The sequence below is a fragment of the Bubalus kerabau genome, chromosome 4 (assembly GCF_029407905.1).
Source record: "Bubalus kerabau isolate K-KA32 ecotype Philippines breed swamp buffalo chromosome 4, PCC_UOA_SB_1v2, whole genome shotgun sequence".
Lineage (NCBI taxonomy): Eukaryota > Metazoa > Chordata > Mammalia > Artiodactyla > Bovidae > Bubalus > Bubalus kerabau.
Genome location: NC_073627.1, coordinates 51951891 through 51972669, shown reverse-complemented (window position 1 = coordinate 51972669; position 20779 = coordinate 51951891). Strand labels below are relative to the sequence as shown.

The window sequence follows — 20779 nt, the reverse complement described above, 5'->3', positions numbered from 1 at the left end:
CACTGGATATTTAAATTGCTTCCAGTTTCTCCCCATTGTAAATTTCCTCCCTGATATTATCCTTGACAATGAAGCTTTGAGCACATCTTAGATTCTTGTCTTAGAAATAAATCCCTAGTCGTGGAGTTGCTGGGTTGTATCAGTTTCCATTCAGGTTGTAATGTATCAGAATGCTTCTTTTTCCACATTCACATCCACACGGGGCCTTTATGATTTTTTTTTATTACTAATATGATACAAAGACAGAATTATTCTTTTCATTTGCATTTCTTGGATTAGTAATAAGGCTATGCATTTGGGGGTCTGTGACTGGTTGACTTTTCAGGGTCTTAACTGTCAGGATCTTCCTGCTGGTAAGGAGCATCCCTAACTCAGTTCTGTCTGCATGAAGAACATTTCTTATTACAGACCATCTCCTAAGGCTCTGAGCCTCCTGTCTCTCTTCTCTGGAAACTTACCAGCTATCAGAAATCAAGACTTGATTTGAACTCCAGTCTGGACCTTCATCCCATCTCCTTGCAGAAAGTGAATCCTGGGGAAGAGGTCTGGGTAGAATAAGCTTCTAGACCAAATATCAAGGCTGAAGACTACCTTGCTTGTTTTAATTCTATATCTTTTAAAAAATAAATTTATTTGGCTTCATTGGGTCTTAGGTGCAGCATGCAGGATTTTTAAGTTATGCTGCTGCTGCTGCTGAGTCGCTTCAGTCGTGTCTGACTCTGCGCAACCCCATAGACGGCAGCCCACCAGGCTCCCCTGTCCCTGGGATTCTCCAGGCAAGAACACTGGAGTGGGTTGCCATTTCCTTCTCCAATGCATTAAAGTGAAAAGTGAAAATGAAGTGGCTCATTCGTGTCCGACTCAGCGACCCCATGGACTGCAGCCCACCAGGCTCCTCCACCCATGGGATTTTCCAGGCAAGAGTACTGGAGTGGGGTGCCATTGCCTTCTCCTTAAGTTATGGCATATAGGGTCTAATTCCCCGATCAGGGATCAAACCCAGGCCCCCTACATTGAGAGCGTGGAGTCTTAGCCATGGGACCACCAGGGAAATCCCAAGACTATCCTGTTTTAAGCCAAAAGAATTATGGCTCTTTGGGAACTAGGAAAGAGGCAATGGTTTGGCTAATCTTTTGAAACTTTCTGTCTTGGAAACTTGTAAGCATGCAAAAGTAGAGAGACTAGTAAAAGGAACTCCCTTACAGCTTTCATCCAGCTTATAAATACGCGGCCAGTCTCATTACGACTGTTCTCTCAGCCACCATGCACCCTGCCCTTGTGACCCAAATATCTTATTTCAGTTTTATTGAGATTAACCGATAAAATAATACAGCACTGTGTAAGTTTAAGATGTACAGCAATCATATTTGACCTACATACATCATGAAATGATTGCCACAATGAGTAAACATCCATTATCTCATGTAAAAGAAAAAGAAGAGAAATTTTTCCTTACAATGAGAACACTTAGTATTTACTCTCTTCACTTTCATATGGAATATACAGCAGTGTTAATTATACTAATTATGTTGAATGTTATATTCCAAATACTTAGTTTATCTGATAACTGGAAGTTTGTGTCTTTTGACCACCTTTCTCTGGTTCCTCTTTCCTCCTAGCCCTGCCTCTGATAACCACAAGTCTGACCTCTTTTTCTACAGGTTTATTTGGGTTTTGAAGTATAGTTGACATACAACACTGTGTTAGTTCCTCTTACACAACGCAGCGATTCGATGTTTCTATACATTCCCAAATGATCACCACTCCACTGGATATTTTAAATCAAATCCCAGAATCATAGTTTTATCCACAAATATTTTACTGTTTATCTCTAAAACATAAAGACTTATATATATATATATATATAAAAATCCAAAATACTATTACTAAACTCAAGAACTACTAACATTCCTTTACATCATCAAATCGTCAGTCCACGTTCAAGTTCCCTGAATGTTTCCTAAACATTTTTGTAGAACTGGTTTGTTCTAATTGAGGTGCAAACATAGTCCTCCCATGTCCTTTGGTCATATCTCTTCAATCTCTTAATTTTTAGATTTCTTCTCCCTCTTTTTTTCCCCCTTTGAAGTTTATTTATTAAAGTAACTGGTTTGTTTACTCTGTGGATCTTCACATAGTCAAGAGTTTGCTGAGGGCTTTCCTGGCCAATGCAGGGTACACAGGTTTTATCCCTGGTCTGGGAAGATCCCACATGTCGCAGGGCAGCTAAGCCCAGGGCCACAACCACTGAGCCTGAGTGTCCAGAGCCTATACTCCACAACAGGAGGAGCCAACACAGTGAGAAGCCCGCAACCAGAGGAAGCCTGAGCTAAGAAATGAAGACCCAGTGCAGGCAAAAACAAATAAATAATAAAAAATTTTTGACAGAAGTTTGCTGATTCTGTCCCCATGGTATCATTTAATATGCTCCCCAGTCCCTTGTATTTCTTATGAGCTGGTAATTAGATCTAGAAATTTGATCAGATTCAGGTTTGAATTTTTTGCCAACATACTGCTTAGGCTGGAGGCCCATAAATGTCTGGTTATTTTGCTTTATGATATTAAGATTGATCTGTGAATTCAGATGTTGTCTCCTGTTTAACTTGACCATTAGGGTTTCAATACCAATGATTATTTTTTATTTTTGAAATTTCATTTGGTTCTTTTTAGAAACTGAATACTCTTTTCCTATCATATCCAGTTTCGTTATTGTAGTGTCTTTTTCTCCTTTTTCAGTAAAACCCAACTCTACATGAGCAGGCAGATCAATAGCCCAGAACAAAAAGTTCAGAAATAGACCCAAATAAATCAGGAACTTAATATATAATAAGGATGACATTTCAAAACTGTGTAGAAAATGGTTTTTTTCCCCTATATATTATATCCTATCAATACACTCCCACTTGTGCAAGGATAACCATTTAGCTATCTGAAAAAAAACATATTGGAATCCAATTACACAACTTTAAATTCCAGATAGATCAAAGATTTAAATGTAGAAACTCAAATCTTGGTGCTAGAAGAAGGAAAGATAGAATTTTTTAAATTTATTTTCGGTTTCATTAGATCTTCGTTGCTACCTCCAGCCTATTCTCTAGATGCGGCGAATGGGGCTACTCTCTGGCTGTGGTGGCAGGCTTCTCATTGCAGCGGCTTCTCTTGTTGTGGAGAGCAGGCTCTAGGGTGTTTGGGCTTCGGTAGCGGTGGCTCATAGGCTCTAGAGCACAGGCTCAGTAATTGTGGTGCGTGGGCTTAGTTGCTCTGTGGCATGGGGTACCTTCCCGGACCAGGGGTAGAACCGGTGACTCCTGCATTGCAAGGTGAATTTTTAACATTGGGTTAAGAACATTGGACTACCAGGGAAGCCCGAAAGATAGAATTTTAAATATTCTCTGAGTGAGGAAGATCTTTCAAAGTCATGAAGAAACCATTTAAGAAAAGATTGATAATTTTACTTTATAAAAACAAAAAATGTCTGCATGCATGAAGGAAAAATCATAAAGTCAAAACTAAGGAGCATTGGATGTGGAGCCAGGAGACCTGGGAAGTCCGTCTCTCAACTCAGTTGTGGCAGCCCCTAAGCCTCTGTTTTCTTCTCCGTAATGCAGCAGAATCTCCCTGACGAGTTTGACATGAAGATCCAAGGAGGATGGATACAAAGAAAGCACTTTGCCATCTCCCGAGGCATGGAATCCAATAATTCATTCTACAAATATGTTAAGGGATTTTCCCAGCAGTCCAATGGTTAAGACTCTGACTTCCAATGCAGGGGAAGCGGTTTGATCCCTGGCTGAGGAACTAAGGTCCCGATGCCACTGGGTACAGCAAAAATTAAAGACAAGAACCCCAAATGTGTGTTAAGTGCCTCCTGTGTGCTGGGCCTGTTGTCCTGGGATACAGCAGTGAGCAAAACAGACAAAAAGCTCTGTCTTTGTGGAACTTCTATTTTAATGGGAGGAGAACATCAATAAACAAGAAATATAATCATTAACTAAATTATGTAATATTTGAGAGGTATTAGTACTTTAGGAAAATAAAAACAGTAAAGGATATTTGGAGTGCAGAGGTTGTTGGACTTTAAAATAGGGGATTACAGTAGGCTACCCTCAGGAGGTGATACTTGAACAAAGATTTCAAGGGAAAGAAGAAATGACCAAGTGGATATTTTGGTAAAGAACATTCCAGACAGGGCCTTCCCTGGTGGTCCAGTGGTTGAGACTCTACGCTCCCACTGCAGGGGGCATGGGTTCCACCCCCTGTCTGATCCGGGAACCAAGATATCCACATGCCTAAAGGTGTGGCATGTGGAATAAATAAATAAATGGCTATTTTTAAAATAAAGGAATATTCCAGACAAAGGAAATAGCCAGTGAAAAGGACCTGAGGCAGGAGTATACTTTAATTTTTTTTATTTATTTGGCTGATGCAGGAGTATATTTTAAATTATTTTATTTTATTTTTATTTGGCTATGCCGGGCCTTAGTTGGAGCACATGAGATTTTTGGTTGCGGCATGTGGGATCCAGTTCCCTGACCAGAGATCAAACCAGAGATGGGCCCCCTGTGTTGGGATCATGAAGTTTCAGCCACTGGACCATCAGAGAAGTCCCCAGCAGTATGCTTGACTGGTATGAGAAAAGCAAGGATGAGGGCAAAGAGGTCCCAGAATGGACAGGGATAGATCATATAAGGCTTTGTAGGCTCTTGCAAAAACTTTGGCTTTTAATCTGCATGAGATAAAGAGCTGTTGGAGGGTTTTGTTTGTTGGAGGGTTTTGTTTGTTGGAGGGTTTTGTTTGTTGGAGGGTTTGTATATGTTTGTTTGTTATTTTTAGGGCAGTTTTAGGTTCACAGAAAAACTGAGCAGACAGTGCAGAGATTTCCTGTATACTGCTCTCCTCCACGTGCACGGCCTCCCCCGACACCCACATCCTCCACCAGAGCGGTTATTGATTACAACTGATGGACTTATATTGAGAGAGAATTATCACCCAGAGTCCACAGTTTACATTAGGGTTGCTCTTGGTGTCACACATCCTATGGGTCTGGGCCAATGTATGATGGCATGTATCCACCACTCTGGTATCACACAGGGTATTTTCACTGCTCTAAAATTCCTCTGTGCTATTGGAGTATTTTGAGCAGAGCAATGTCATGTGATCTGTCTTTTTAGAATTCTGAGACCTACTGAGTTTAAGGAAAGAGTTAAGAGGCCTCCCCCACCCTCCCAAAAAGGGACTTCCCTGGTGGTCCACTGGTTAAGAATCTACCTTCCAATGCAGCGTATGTAGGTTCAATCCCTGGTCAGGCAACTAAGGTCCCACATGCCTCAAGGCAATTAAGCCCACCTGCCACAGCTAAGACCTGATGCAGCCAAAAAAAAAAAAAAGAAAGCCTCCAAATCCAAGCTCACCTCTTGTACATTTTACCTCCAGGCTTCCCGATTGTCCTCGAGGCTGGTAGGAATCTCCCACACTGGCTGCTGGTCTCCGGCTCTTTGCACAGGAGAAGGCTGTAGAGTTCCAGAATTCCTGTAGGGGGCAGTGTTGCCTCACACACAGAGGTCACTTCCTTATTTTGGTCTCTTCCCTAAACACCCAGCTTTTCCCCTGCGACCTTGTCAGTGACATCGCTTGGGAGAAAAGTGGAGAGCCCCCAGTTGCCTGAGACACCCTCCGACCTGCTGCTCTTCTCTCACAAACCCTCCCTGCTTTGTCAGGACTGGTGGGGACCACCCAATGAGGCTGACCCCTGGCCCCTGCCTTAACGTCTCTCATCTCGCCTCTGGGAGGCAGTGGGTGGGAGGACCAAAGAGATGGGGTGGCTGCCTCCCTCCCCACTGGTGCGTTCCTGTCCTTGGCCTTCAGGTCTAGACTGATGTTCATTTTACCATTTAAAACCTTTGATAATATTTACTCCTGAATACAAATTGAAGGAGGAGGGGAAAAAGGGTCACACACATTTATTCTGGTTTCCCACCCCCACCCCGCCCTCCACCCTTCATGGGCGCCAGATGCTCTGCCTGGAGCGTGGCCAGTTTTTTCAAACTGTTGTTATTTCTAATGTGAAATGTACCGAGTTAATATTGGCAACTGATTTTTTAAAAGAAGTTCTACTTTAGTCATTCAAAATGCCCTAGAGAAGTGCTGCTGCTGCTGCTGCTAAGTCGCTTCAGTCGTGTCCGACTCTGTGCAACCCCAGAGATGGCAGCCCACCAGGCTCCCCCATCCCTGGGATTCTCCAGGCAAGAACACTGGAGCAGGTTGCCATTCCTTCTCCAATGCATGAAAGTGAAAACTGAAAGTGAAGTTGCTCAGTCGTGTCCGACTCCTAGCGACCCCATGGACTGCAGCCCACCAGGCTCCTCCGTCCATGGGATTTTCCAGGCAAGAGCACTGGAGTGGGATGCCATTGCCTTCTCCAGAGAAGTGCAGCTGCCTTTAAAAAAAAATTGTTTTGTGGCTGAGCCAGGTCTTGGATGTGGCATGCAGAATCTTTAGTGGCAGCATGTGAGCTCTTAGTTATGGCATGTGGGATCTCGTTCCCCAACCAAGGGTCCAACCTGGGCCCCCTGCATTGGGAGCGTGTAATCTTAGCCACTGGACAGCCAGGTAAGTCCCTTGGGACGATTAATACAGTTCCTTCTTTGGTCTCCTGACTCTACCCTCTCTCACTTCCACGTACTTTTTTGATACCCACGTCACATCAACTCCTTCCCCTGCCTGGCATCTCCCTTGTCACTGTCCCCTCTAAGTTCCCACAGGATCAAGGGCAGACGATTTAAGAAGTGACCAGACTTGTCACCCTCCGACTGACTCCTGGCCCACTCTCCTCCCACCTGTGCTCTCTCCTGGCAGACACATATCAGGCCTCCGTCACCTCCCTTAAGGCCCTCCCCAGACACCGGCATTACCCTGTTATAACGCCTATATGTGTGTGTGTTTCCCCCAGACTGTGACGGTCCTTGACACAGCAACTGCCTCTTACTCACCTGTGTATATGGGGGCCATTTGCTATTTAGAAGGTGGCTGGCAAATATTTATTTTTAATTAAAAAAAAAAGAATGAGACCTCCCCTGCTCTCTGCAACTAGAGAGAGCCCGCAGAGAGCAGTGAAGCCCCAGTGCAACCAAATAAATGACTTTTAAAAAATGAACGATGATGATTAGCCAAGTTGAACTGTCTAAAGGATGTTTATTTTCTTGTCCCATTTATACACAATTAAGACTGAGCATCCTTTTGATAAAGACAGCTTCTTCTTCCCCCTCACTGGTCCCTCATATCCCCCTCCCCTCAAGTGCAAGTGCTCTAGGATCCAGGGCAAGCTGGCCCTCAGCCCCAGCTGGGTCTTCTACAGACAGGTCTCTGGAGTGTCTGGGGCTTCCTTAATCCTCCTTCTCTTGAGTTTCGGCTCTCCAGGAAGCTTAGAACCTGAAAAAGAGGAAGGTCGGAGACAGCGCTGATGACATCACAAATAGTAAGAGAGTCTCAGCCTGTAACATTTGCCGGCTATGGTGGGAAGAGCAGCAAAAGCTTACCTTGCTTTCAACCTAAGTCCCTTACCCTTTTCTCACAGAAACCCTGTTGGGTAGGGAGATGGAATCACCCCAGTCTACAGCTGAGGGATCGCACGCAGACACAGAGTAAGGAAATGGGCTGCTCAAAGTCTAAGCCAGGGGTACAGTCAGGACAGACCTCCGGCTTCTGTGATTCCTCTCCACTCCTGTCTCCATTCACCCCCCTGTTTCCAGTACTTTGCTGCTGGGTTGTTTGCAAACACCACTGCCATCTTTTCACTTAAGAACTGACTCATGAAAAAAGTAAAGAACTGATTCATGAACACAGTGCCCAAGGAACACCATGAAGGTCCTATTTGGGGGGATGGTGTCAATTTCACTGATCTTTTCTTTTTTAAAAAAGAAATATATATTTATTTTTGGCTGTGTCGCTTCGTTGCAGCATGTGGGATCTTGGTTGCCCCTGTGGGTGTGAGAGTTTAGTTGCCCTGAGCCATGTGAAATCTTAGTTCCCCAACCAGGGATCGAACTTGCAGCCCCTGCGTTGGAAGGTGGATTCTTAACCACTGGACTGCCAGGGGAGCCCCCGCACAGGTCACTTTTAATTTCATGATAGACTCAGTGATTCACCCGGTCGTGGAGGCCCCACCTGGTAGTATGCGTTTTCTCATGTAACACAGTAGGAAGAATAGCACCTCATCTGAAACGTATGCCAGTCAGAAATGTGTTTAACACGAATCCATGGGACCCTTGACCTACAATCCTGCTCCGAGAGAAACAAGCTTCAAAGATGCCAAATGGAAGCAACAAGAAAAGAGCAGGAGGTGGAACAGTCTGCAGAACAGTAACCTGATCTCTTCAACATGTCGGGGTGGAAGAAAAGGGAGACTCAGGTTAAAAGAGACTTTTCCCTGGTGGCTCAGATGGTAAAGCGTCTGTCTACAATGCAGGAGAGCTTGGTTCCATCCCTGGGTCGGGAAGATCCTCTGGAGAAGGAAATAGCAACCCACTCCAGTATTCTTGCCTGGAAAATCCCATGGATGGAAGAGCCTGGTAGGCTACTGTCCGTGGGGTCGCAAAGAGTCGGACACAACTGAGTAACTTCACCTCACCCTAAGAGACATAACCAGGTGAAATGCATGGTTTGGGAAATTAAGGGCAAAAGGGATCTGATTATTGGGAAAATTTGAAAATGGAGTATTTAATTCAATGAAGATGTTGACATGGAAGGTTTCTATAATTATCTGAAAAAAAGTAAGTTCAAGTCAAAACCACGCATTCAGCATGGTCTCATTTTGGTTTAATACAGGTGTTTATACACATGAAAAGCATCTGGAAAGTGGTGGACAATGTGATGTTTATATTTTCTTATTTTTTGTTAATCTGTATTATCTAATTTTCTAGGGTATGCTTGTGTTTGTAATCAACTGTTATTTTAAGAATTACAATTTCAGGGGCATCCCTTGTGGCCCAGTGGCTAGGACTGTGCACTCCCAGTGGCAGAGGCCAGGGTTCCATCCCTGGTCAGGGAACTAGATTCCACTTGCAGCCCACATGCCTCTACAGAATTCACATGCTGTAACTAGAGGTCCCGCATGCTGCAACAAAGACTGAGGGTCCTGAGTGCCGAAACGAAGACCCAAATAAAGAAGCCGTTTTTTAAAAAACACTTAAAAAAAGAAGCACAATTTCAAGCCCAACTTAACACGCCATCTGCAGCTTTTCCCTGTTCCCTGCCACTCTACCCCTCTCCCTCCACCCTTCACCTCCAAGCAGGGCCTGTGTGCTCACTGCCTCACCTCCACACAAACCTCCCTTCCACCTCTTTGTCTCCCCCATCTCTCTCCTTTTTCCTTTCTCTAAAGCCTGTCCCAAACCTACCTCCTTCCAAACCTCCGGACCTACCCTTTGCCCTATGACCTGAGATTGATCATTAGTGAAAGGGGGATGGTCATGCCCAGCTCTTCCGGGTGCTGCAGGGGTGGGTGAAATTAAGAGACACGATGCACGTGGTACAGGGAGATGCTGGCTCCGAAGCCTGAACCTCACTTTCCTCATCTGATTCATGGACTGCCTGATCCAAATCATCTTAATGATACCGACTGCCCTTCATTCCATCGTACGTTTCACTTCCTCAATCTAAGCAGTAGGCACCAGGGCCACGGGCCCCCACAGAGCTCAGGCACAGATCTGGGTTCAGGGCCCTGGGTTCTCTTCACTGACCCATTCTCACTTCCCTGCTCCCTCTGGTCCAGCTGTAGCCGCTGAAAAGGCCCTGAGCGCGGCCCTGGCCGGCCCGGCCTTCAGAGACACACCCTGGGTCCAGTTTAGGACCACGCTCTGGGGTCCTAGGTTTCCCTGTGCACCTTCATTTTCTCCCACAGGAGCTAAGCAAGAACAGCTACATGTGGCCCCAGAAACCAGTTCCAGAAGGGTGAGAGGTAGGAGGTCTAACATTTCTCTGACCCTTAGTGCCCGGAACAGGCCTTCACAGACTCCAGCCTTGCTGGGTCGCCCTCACTGAAGACTCTGTCCTTTAAGCCCACAGCCTCTGTCCAATGGCCATGGTCACTGGGAAGGCTGTTCCCAGGCCATCTGGCTGGACGCCTCCTTCCTGGGGGAGTGACCCCTTCCTTCCACCCACAGCCCACCCAACACCAAGAGGGCACAGCCTGCTGCTTGGCCACTTCCCGGGAGTCCCTGCTCTTGGCCACTAGAAATGGCTCTGCTTCTGATCATACAGGAGCATGCCTTTGTTTACCTGTTAGCTAGAAAAGGCACATTTCCCGAGACCTCCAGGGGGAAACTGAGATGGAACAGGAAGGAAACACACCTAAATATGATTATTAGTCCTGCCTGTGGGTGATGGGTGACTTTTCTGTTTTATCCTATCTGGCAAATTCCAGGGAGAGAGGCGCCTGGCAGGCGACAGTCTATGGGGTCGGGCATGACTGAGCGTGCATGCAGAAACATTTCAAATTTCCTACAGCGGGCCGACCTAAGAGAAGGAGGGAAAAAAGAGAAAAGAAAAAGTGGAGAAGGGGAAGGAAAATGGACAAAGAGAAATGCAGGGCAGAAGAGAAGATGGGGCGGCCGGAAGAGGACCAGGTCAGGCGCTCCCGGGGGCAGACGAGCCGCTCCTCCGGGCATACCTCTCCTGCAGGGGCTCCTGGCTCTCAGCTCCTTCAGCAGGCAGGCCGGGTGGCCCGGGGCCTGCAGCTTGGACAGCCTCTCCTTCATTCCATTGAGGTGGCTGCGGAGCCCCCAGGCAGTGCAGAGCTTGGGCAGACTGTCCTCCTGGTCAACCAGCAAGGAGCTCTCCGGGGCGTCCAAGGGGCAGAAGGCCATCTGCAAGGGGACCAGAGTGTTGAGGAGGAGAGAGGGGCCTGCCTGCCAGAGCCCGAGCCCTGCCCGTGTTAGGAAGCTGCTGCAGCCAGGCTGCACCTCATGCTTGGACAGCCAGGATGAAGTGAGGACCACAGATGTTGGGGGGCAGAGGGGGGACCATGGGGATCTTGAGGTCAGGCTGCCAACTCTGTCTTCTTGGGTGGTTCTTTCTTTGCAGTATCTCCTCCCTCTGGTTTTTGAGCATAGTGTCTTATGTGTTTGTAATGAAACAATGGGACTTAAAAAAAATATTTATTTGGCTGTGCTAGGTGGGGGAGGGCATGGCAACCCACTCCAGTATTCTTGCCTGGAGAACCCCATGGATGGAGGAGCCTGGCGGACTGCAGTCCGTTGGGTCACAAAGAATCAGACACGAACGACTGAAGCAACTAGGCATGCGTGGCTGTGCTGGGTTTTAGCTGTAGCGTGTGGGATCTTTAGTTGTGGCATGAGAACTCTTAGTTAGTTGCTGCATGTGGGATGTAATTCCCTGACCAGGGATTGAACCCGGCTCCCCTGCATTGGGCAGAGTCTTAGCCACTGGACCCCCAGGGAAATCCTGGTGCTTATTTTTTAAAGTCCTTTGCAAAATTGAAATCGAGAGCCTGGAAACATCTTTTGAAAATTCCTTGGCTGCTGAAATCTAGGAATGACTAAAATGGCAGCTCCTCATAGTCTTAAAAGGAACCACTGAATCTATCCCCACATTCATGTTCAGAGAGTGAAACAAAGACCCTCAGAGAAAGTGAAAGTCACATCCAACTCTTTGTGACCCCATAGACCATACAGTCCATGGAATTCTCCAGGCCAGAACACTGGTGTGGGTAGCCTTTCTCTTCTCCAGGGGATCTTCCCAACCCAGGGGTTGAACCCAGGTCTCCTGCATTGTAGGCAGTTCTTTCCCAGCTGAGCCACAAGGGAAGCCCAAGAATACTGGAGTGGGTAGCCTATCCCTTCTCCAGGGGATCTTCCTGACCCAGGAATTGAACTGGGGTCTCCTCCATTGCAGGAGGATTCTTTACCAATGGAGGATGCCATTATAGCTGCCCAGCTGGAGCAATGGGCAGGATAAGGTCAGAGCAGGGCTCTCCTTTGAATGAGATTATGTTTGAACCCAGCTCTGTCCTTCCCATTTGCTGCATGGTCTGGATCAAGTTCCTTCACCTCCCTAGATCTGGCACCCTCATTTATACACTGTGGACAACAATTCTAATTACCACCTAGGGTTACTTTTGAAGAATGACATGAAGGAACAAAAAGTTTCCCAGTACATAAAAACTGTTCCCTGTAATTATTCTTTTGGACAGTGCTTCTCAAAGGGTGCTCTGTGAAATATTCTAACCTCACAGACTGCCTGAAAAGTGGGATCCACTCAGAGTGCAGGAGAGAAATCAATGGGTTCTAATGTAACCTAGTGTGAAAAGTTCATTGGTAACAAATCTGAAAAGGCTACATTCTGTATGATTCCAACTATACCTTCCAATTATACAGTCCAGAAAAAGAAAAACTATGGAGACAGTAAAAAGATCAGTGGTTGCCAAGGGCCTTGAGGGGAGAAAGTGAAGTCACTTCAGTTGTGTCTGACTCTGTGCGACCCCATAGACGGCAGCCCAACAGGCTCCCCCATCCCTGGGATTCTCCAGGCAAGAACACTGGAGTGGGTTGCCATTTCCTTCTCCAATGTGTGAAAGTGAAAAGAGAAAGTGAAGTCGCTCAGTCGTGTCTGACTCTCCGCGACCCCATGTACTGCAGCCTTCCAGGCTCCTCCATCCATGGGATTTTCCAGGCAAGAGTACTGGAGCGGGGTGCCATTGCCTTCTCCGTGAGGGGAGAAGGAGGGGATGAATAGGCAGAGCACTGGGGATTTTTAGGGCAATGAAACTTCCTTTGTCCACTGTAATGGTGGATACATGTTACTGTATATTTGTCAAAACCTACAGAATGTACAAAACAAGGAATGCACCTTAATGTAAACCATGGACATTATTTATTAACAGTGTATCCATATTGGCTCATCAAAGATACGAATATGCCTCTCCAATGCACCAGGGAAGCCCCAATAAGGAAAACAGGAAAGGGTAAATATGGGAACTCTGTGCTTTACCCTCAATTATTCTATAAACCTAAAACTGCTTTTTGAAAAAAAGTCTATTTTAAAACATTCATTGAAGGAATTCCCTGATGGTCCAGTGGTTAGGACTCTGCACTTGCTCTGCAGGAAGCATGGGTTCAGTCCTGGTCAGGGAACTAAGATCCTGCTGTGTGATGTGGTAAAAAAAACGAAAACAAACAGCTTAATAGACAACATTCATTGATATGGTTTCAGAGTCAACATTGCAGTTAAGTAACTGCCACTTGCTGAGTTTTGGTGTCAAAAAATATTCACCTTTATCTGAAAACGCTAATAAAATACTACTCTCCTTTCTATTAATAATTTTATATATATATATATATATATATATATATCAGTAGGAGGCTGGATTTTCTTATGTACCAAATCATTATATCGTAAGAGACTGAGCAAAAGCAGATATGAGAAGCCAAGTGTCTTCTATTAAGCTAGACACTAAAGAGATCTGCAAAAATAGAAAGCAATGTCACTCCTCTCGCTAAATTTGTTTTGGAAAATACAGTTATCTCTCATAAAAATTATGTTAAAATATAATGGGCTCCTTGATTTTAAATGATTAGCAGGTACATATTTTGAATTTTTTCTTTAGCTTTAATTTCTAGTAGGGCAAATATCAACAGATGTAAACTATATGAACACATTTTGGGGGGTTATGGGATTCCCTGGTGGCCCAGTGGTAAAGAACATGCATGCCAATGCAGGAGACACAGGTTTGATTCGTGGGTCGGAAGATCCCCTGGAGAAGGCAATGGCAACCCACTCCAGCACTCCTTCCTGGGAAATCCCATGGACCAAGGAGTCTGTCAGGCTACAGTCCATGGGGTTGCAAAGAGTCAGATGCAACTTAGCAACTAAGCACCATAAAAATTAAGAGGGGAGAAGTGATCTGAGACTATAATGTTTGAGAATCACTGTTTTGGGGCAAAGCCTACCCAGGATATTTATCCTGGGCCTTTGCAATGGTCTCCATAGTCTCCCCCAAGCTGGCTATGCCTCTCTGCCTGGCCTGGGTCGTCCCCACCCACGGCTCCTCAGGAACGTCCCTGCTCCTGCTCAGGGTGTGGAGGTGGAGGGTGAAGCTGAGTCTCTGGCCTCGTGAGCCCACTCTGTGCCCACCCCGGAGGCAGTGGAGTTTTCCTCAGGCAATGAGCATGGGAAGGACTAAAGAGTACTTGTTCTATCAGAGGGCTCTTAAGGAAATTTCCTGCCAGTCCAGTGTTGAGGATTCCGCACTTTCACCCCTGGGGGCCCAGATTCCATCCCTGGTCAGCGAACTAAGATCCCTCATGCCACATGCTGTGGCCAAAAAAAAAACAACACAGCCCTTCAGGCTCAGACCTCCCCCTACAATTCAAGAACACGCCGCCCAGCCCTCTGCCGGCCAGGGAGGAGCCTCACCAGGAACTTGGTGGTCTGGTTGTTCTTGGTATACTTGTAGAGTTTGCGAAGCTGCTTCGCCTCCAGCTCTGAGAAGAGGGAGACAAACCGCCAGAGCATCCTGCAAGGGAGGGGAACCGAGGCTGAGGGGGCGGGGCCGAGGCTGAGGGGGCGGGGCCGAGGCCGAAGGAGGCGGGGCCGAGGCTGAGCGGGGAGGAGCCCAGCCCCTCTCCCTCCCGCACCTGCCTTATGGCCAGGACCACCCGCGGAGATATGGACCACCCCTGCCCCCTGAATTTTTGGTTGAGCTCATGGAGGGCAGGATTCTCTAGGCCTTGAATCCCCTGTATTTGGTGATGAGCCCCCACAGCATACAGCAGTTATTCTATCAGAGTTCTTTCCCCCACTCCTCCCACCCCGATTCAAAATAGGGAAAGGAGTACGTCAAGCCTGTATATTGTCACCCTGCTTATTTAACTTCTATGCAGAGTACATCATTAGAAACGCTGGGCTGGAGGAAGCACAAGCTGGAATCAAGATTGCCGGGAGAAATATCAATAACCTCAGATATGCAGATGACACCACCCTTATGGCAGAAAGTGAAGAGGAACTAAAGGGCCTTTTGATGAAAATGAAAGAGGAGAGTGAAAAACTTGGCTTAAAGCTCAACATTCAGAAAACTAAGATCTTGGCATCTGGTCCCATCCCTTCATGGCAAATAGATGGGGAAACAGTGGAAACAGTGTCAGACTTTATTTTTTTGGGCTCCAAAATCACTGTTTGGGCTTCCCTGGTGGCTCAGATAGTAAAGAATCTGCCTGCAATGCAGGTGACCTGGGTTCGATCCCTGGGTTGGAAGATCCCCTGGAGGAGGGAATGGCAATCCACTCCAGTATTCTTGCCTGGGAAATCCCATGGACAGAGGAGCCTGGAGGGCTACAGCCAATGGGTTACACAGAGTCAGACATGACTGAGCAACTAACACCTTCAAAATCACCGCAGACGGTGACTGCAGCCATGAAATTAAAAGACGCTTTCTCCTTGGAAGAAAAGTTATGACCAACCTAGACAGCATATTCAAAAGCAGAGACATTACTTTGCCAACAAAGGTCCGTCTAGTCAAGGCTATGATTTTTCCAGTGCTCATGTATGGATGTGACAGTTGGACCATAAAGAAAGCTGAGTGCCGAAGAATTGATGCTTTTGAACTATGGTGTTGGAGAAGATTCTTGAGAGTCCCTTGGACTGCAAGGAGATCTAACCAGTCCATCCTAAAGGAGATTAGTCCTGAATGTTTATTGGAAGGACTGATGCTGAAGCTGAAATACTCCAATACTTTGGCCACGTGATGCAAAGAGCTGGCTCATTTGAAAAGACCCTGATGCTGGGAAAGATTGAAGGTGGGAGGGGAAGGGGATGACAGAGGATGAGATGGTTGGATGGCATCAGCGACTCAATGTACACGAGTTTGAGTAAACTCCAGGAGTTGGTGATGGACAGGGAGGCCTGGCGTACTGCAGTCCATGGGGTTGCAAAGAGACCACTGAGCAACCCAACTGAACTGAACTATCCCCGGGTGAGGAGAGTCCTTTATCCATTCAGTGCTGCCCTGAGTCACTAGAGGGTGCTGTTCTCTCCACCCCTCTTCACCACACTCACTCCAGGATCCTGACCCTTCCACACTAAGATGAAGGACTAGATTTTCCCTAAGGAGTGACCTCGATTCTGGAGGGAGTTGCCCAGGATAGAGGGTCATGGTCAGGGTAGGGAGGCTGTCCTACTTCTTCCAGTGCTTGATTTCCCAGGCTCGGCAGTAGTGCTGCAGAAAGGTGTTGATGTGGTCCCCTAGGACCACCAGGCTCTCCTTCATGTACTTCAGTTTTTTCTTCTGGGGAAGGTCCTTTGGCAGGTGCAGCTTACGCAGGAACTTCTTCAGTGGCCTTAGATATTCTTTACACTGAGGAGGCAACAGGGGAAGTGAGGGGCCATAGGAGAAAGAAGAGAAAGTTGGACAGCCCCACATAGCCAGCAGGTGGCCCAGCTGCAGCCCTTCCGACCCAGTGTTATGTGAGAAGGCCACTTCCTTCCCAAGAGGGTGTCCAGTGGGGCCAGGAACTATGGATCTAAGGCCTTCCAGCTTCTGACCCAGGTCTCCTGACCTGTGGGGAACAGGGTACGGGTCCCAGGCTGGCCCCTTACTCACAATTTTGAAGGTGTCCCGGTCGAGGCCCTTGGCATGGCGCACAAGGGAGTCTTTGGCTGGGGCAGTACTGGAGCGCCTCTCTAAACTGGGTGCGTTCGTCCCCTGGAGGAGGCAGGGGCAGCAGTCAGCTGAGGGCCTAGGGCTACTGCTCCTGAGAGGCAGTGCTGGGCAATCACTGATCCAGATGCCAGCCAAAGCCCTTCTCCATTTTCCCAGTGACCTCCTCTTTGACCCAGCTCTCAGGCCAGTGAGCCCTGGGCAAAGGAAACCCATCTCTGAGAATCCCTGCTTAGAAAACCAAGAACACCTAATCCATTTCTTTTATAATATTATAGCACTGTATACTAACTAACTTTGCAAAGCACTTGACAAACATTAACTCTTTTTGTTTTGAATCATAAAGAAAGCTGAGCGCCAAAGAATGGCTGCTTTATTTTTTTTTTTTTTTTTTTTTTTTAATTTTATTTTATTTTTAAACTTTACATAACTGTATTAGATTTGCCAAATATCAAAGAAAAGGGAACCCTCTTACACTGTTGGTGGGAATGCAAACTAGTGCAGCCACTATGGAGAACAGTGTGGAGAATGGCTGCTTTAGAACTGTGGTGATGGAGAAGACTCTGAGAGAGTCTCTTGGACTGCAAGGATTTCCAACCAGTCCATCCTAAAGGAGATCAGTCCTGAATATTTATTAGAAGGACTCATGCTGAAGCTGAAGCTCCAATAACTTTGGCCACCTGATGGGAAGAACTGATTCATTGGAAAAGACTCTGATGCTGGGAAAGATTGAAGGCAGGAGGAGAAGGGGATGACAGAGGATGAGATGGTTGGATGGTATCACCGACTCAATGGACATGGGTTTGGGTAGACTCTGGCAGTTGGTGATGGACAGGGAAGCCTGGTGTGCTGCAGTGCATGGGGTTGCAAAGAGTTGGACACAACTGAGCGACTAAACTGAACTCTTTCTGTGTATGGTTAACTTCTTTTTTTTTGAGGGGAGGACTGCACTGGGTCTTCACTGTGGCTTGTGGGCTTTCTCTCTAGTTGCAGAGCTTGGGCTCTCTAGCTGCAGTGAGCATGCTTAGTTACTTCACAGCACATGCGATCTTAGTTCCCCAACCAGGGATGGAACCTGGGTCCCCTGCATTAGACAGTGGATTCTTTTTTTAAAAAATTTTTTATTTATTTACTTTTTTGACCATAGTGGGTCTTCATTGCTGCATGTAGGCTTTGTTTAGTTGTGGCAAGCAGGAGCCACTCTTTGTTAGGGTATGAAGCCTTCTCCTTGCAATGGCTTCCCCTGTGAAGCATGGCTCTAGGGCTTGCAGGCTTCATAGGCTCAGGGGCTTAGTTGCTCTGAGGCATGTGGGATATTCCTGGACCAAGGATGGAACCTATGTCCCCTGATTTGCAAGGAGGATTCTTAACCACTGGACCATCAAGGAAGTACCAACATTAACTCATTTTATTCTCCCACAGATTCTGTAAGGCTAGAACTCTTTATTTTTGGTTACAGATGAGCAGAGGGTACCCGAGATGCTTAAGTAACTCCATGGCAGAATGATCATCTTTCATTTACTTGCTCATTCAGCAAACACTTATTGAGTTCCTAAGTCCCAGGTCCACTTCTTTGTATTCCTAATCTTTAGCTTCTTGCCAGGCTAACAGGCACTCAGGAAAGTGGCTGACAGTAATGGTGATGATGAGAAGGAACTTTCTGGCAGCAAGCTGGGGCAAAAGAAGTTGAAAATGAATCACAATGAGGTGACTTCAGAATAACACTTGAAGTCAGAGCACAGGATTAGATTGACATGAGATTTACACTTGCCTTTTAAAAAGCCTCCCAGAAAAGGGAGCGTAGGGACTTCCCTGGTGGCGTAGTGGTTAAGAGTCCAAGTTTCCACTGCAGGGGACACAGGTTCAATCCTTGGTCAAGGAACTAAGATCCTGCATGCCTCGTGGGGGAGTCAAAACACAAGTGAGCATTAAGTCCTGCCTGTGTTCAGGGGGCACGGGGAAGTTCCAGGACAGGCTTCTCCAGACTCCAGAGAGAGGGAACCCTGGCTGGTCAACTGGATAAACACTCCATACAAACTACACAGACCATGACACATGTACATACACACACACACACCAGCCTATGAGTCTTCATAACTGACAATCATCTTGCCAGGAATCCCCCCCATCATCTTGCCAGGTATCTATGTCCTGGATAAACATCTGTCTGGATGAGTTAACCTTCTCTTGTTCTTTCAGTCTCTTACCAACTGGTGAACCTCACCATTTTTTTCCCCCTCTCTTCTTCCTTGACACTTATCTTTTCTGCCTTCCCAAGCCAGCCCCTGCAGGGCCCTCCTTTCCTTCCCCCCTCACACCCCCAGCCCCACTTCACCTGCTCTAGTGGCTTCTCCCTTTCGTACGCCTGCCCATCAGAGGCTTCCATCTCAACAGGAGCGCTGATGGGCTTCATAGCGGCACTCCCCGGGTCCCCTTGTCCCCGGTGACTCAGGGAGTGGCACTCGGAACTCGGGGCAAAACCATGGCAACGGCCAACACAGAGCCCAGCGCCCCTCCCCCACGCGGCCCGGGTTCCTCGGGGTGCCCTGGAGCTTGCCCTGCAAGCCAGCAGCTTGGGCCAGGCACACCCCGGATTTTGTCGGGGCACACAGCTGCCCAAGAGGGGCGGGCACCCCTTCTCCCAAGAGAACTGTTGGGTGCTCTCGATTTTGAACGTGGGTAAGGCTTTAGGAATAATTCTCCTGCCTGCGTACCATTCAAGCCCCCTTGGTTACAGAGTGGGCTACCCTGTGGGCTTCCCCCTAGAGGAGAGCGAGAAGAGGTTTCCTAGCCGTCCTTTTAGGACCGAGGACAATGCGGTAGAGGATGCAGGGAGAACGTAGCATCGTCAAGCTCTCCCGGGATGCATCGTCTCTTCCATCGTCCTTAGCCTCCAGGAGGGAGGGAGCCCACTGTGTTGGGTGATGGGTGGATGGTTGTGGCGTTTTTAGGGAGTATACAAAAATACTATACACCAAGTATTACCTCAATTAACCCTCATACTCTTCCCTGGGGTAGGTCCCAGGGATGGTGGTGGTTTAGTCTCAGTCGTATCCGATACTTGTGACCCCACGGACTGTTGTCTGCCAGGTTCCTTGTCCATGGGATTCTCCAGGCAAGAATACTGGAGTGGGTTGCCATTTCCTTCTGCAAGGGATCTTCCTGACCCAGGGATCGAACCCAGGTCTCTTATATCTCCTGCATTGCAGCTGGATTCTTTACCGACCGTGCCACGAGGGAAGCCCCGGGATCACGACTGGGAAGCCCCAAGTCTCAGTCGTGATCCTATTTCCTGGAACACCAGCCGAGAAGCACAGAATTCCTGTCATTTGCCTTGGCTCAGCCGCCATGAGCGGCAGCGCCGAGGTTCGGGTAGGAGTCCGTCCGGCCTGGCTTTTCCCTCCTGCGTCGCCCTCGGGGGAAGCCAGGCCACAGGCATAGAGGGGGCTGGTGGACTCCCCGCGTCTCTCCAGCGGGCTTGTCCTGGAGGTGCTCCAGGGTGCGGGGCTACGCCACCCCCTCCTCTCTTACGCGGCCCCTTGCATCCCCCATCAGCTCGCCGTGCGGGTCAGGGCGGTGGTAAGACCTTGCGGCCCCGGTCCCCTCACCTAACCAGCATCTTCTTTGGATCGCTGGACACCCTCTCCTGGCCGGTCCCTTCCTGTTTTCTGGGCCCGGGTCCCGTTTTCTCCACTCGGTTTGGTCCTCTCTCTCCCCCGTCTTCGACGGCAGGGGTCAGCGCGCCGTCTGCCAACACTTGCTGCCGCACGGTCTTCCCAGGCCTCTCTCTCGCCATCTGGCGGCGGTACCTGCGAGTGACAGGAATATTTAACTAGCGGTTGTAAGCTTCCCGGGTGGCTCAGATGGTCAAGAATCTGCCTGCAATGAGGGAGTCCCAGGCTCGATCCCTGGGTCGGGAAGATCCCCTGGAGAAGGAAATGGCAACCCACTCCAATATTCTTTGCCTGGAGCATCCCATGGACAGAGGAGCCTGGTGGGCCACAGTGCATGGGGTTGCAAAGAGTTGGACGCAACTGAGCGACTGCACTTTGACTTTCCTAGAGGACAAGGTAGGTTTGTTTCCAGACTGGAAGGTGTGTTCTCTGAACA

At 47.8% G+C, this 20779-nt stretch overlaps 1 protein-coding gene across 1 annotated transcript; it reads right to left on the bottom strand.

The window, feature by feature from the left end:
• Positions 1–7177: 7177 nt before the first annotated feature.
• On the bottom strand, positions 7178–20465 carry CHCT1 (CHD1 helical C-terminal domain containing 1). Its single transcript, XM_055579667.1, has 8 exons — positions 20278–20465; positions 20003–20152; positions 19005–19137; positions 16613–16714; positions 16191–16366; positions 14431–14530; positions 10667–10862; positions 7178–7428 (listed from the first exon to the last, which is right to left on the bottom strand). Exons 1-8 carry the CDS (start codon positions 20463–20465, stop codon positions 7349–7351), a joined length of 1125 nt encoding a protein of 374 aa, XP_055435642.1. The 3' UTR covers positions 7178–7348.
• Between the last annotated feature and the right edge of the window lie 314 nt (positions 20466–20779).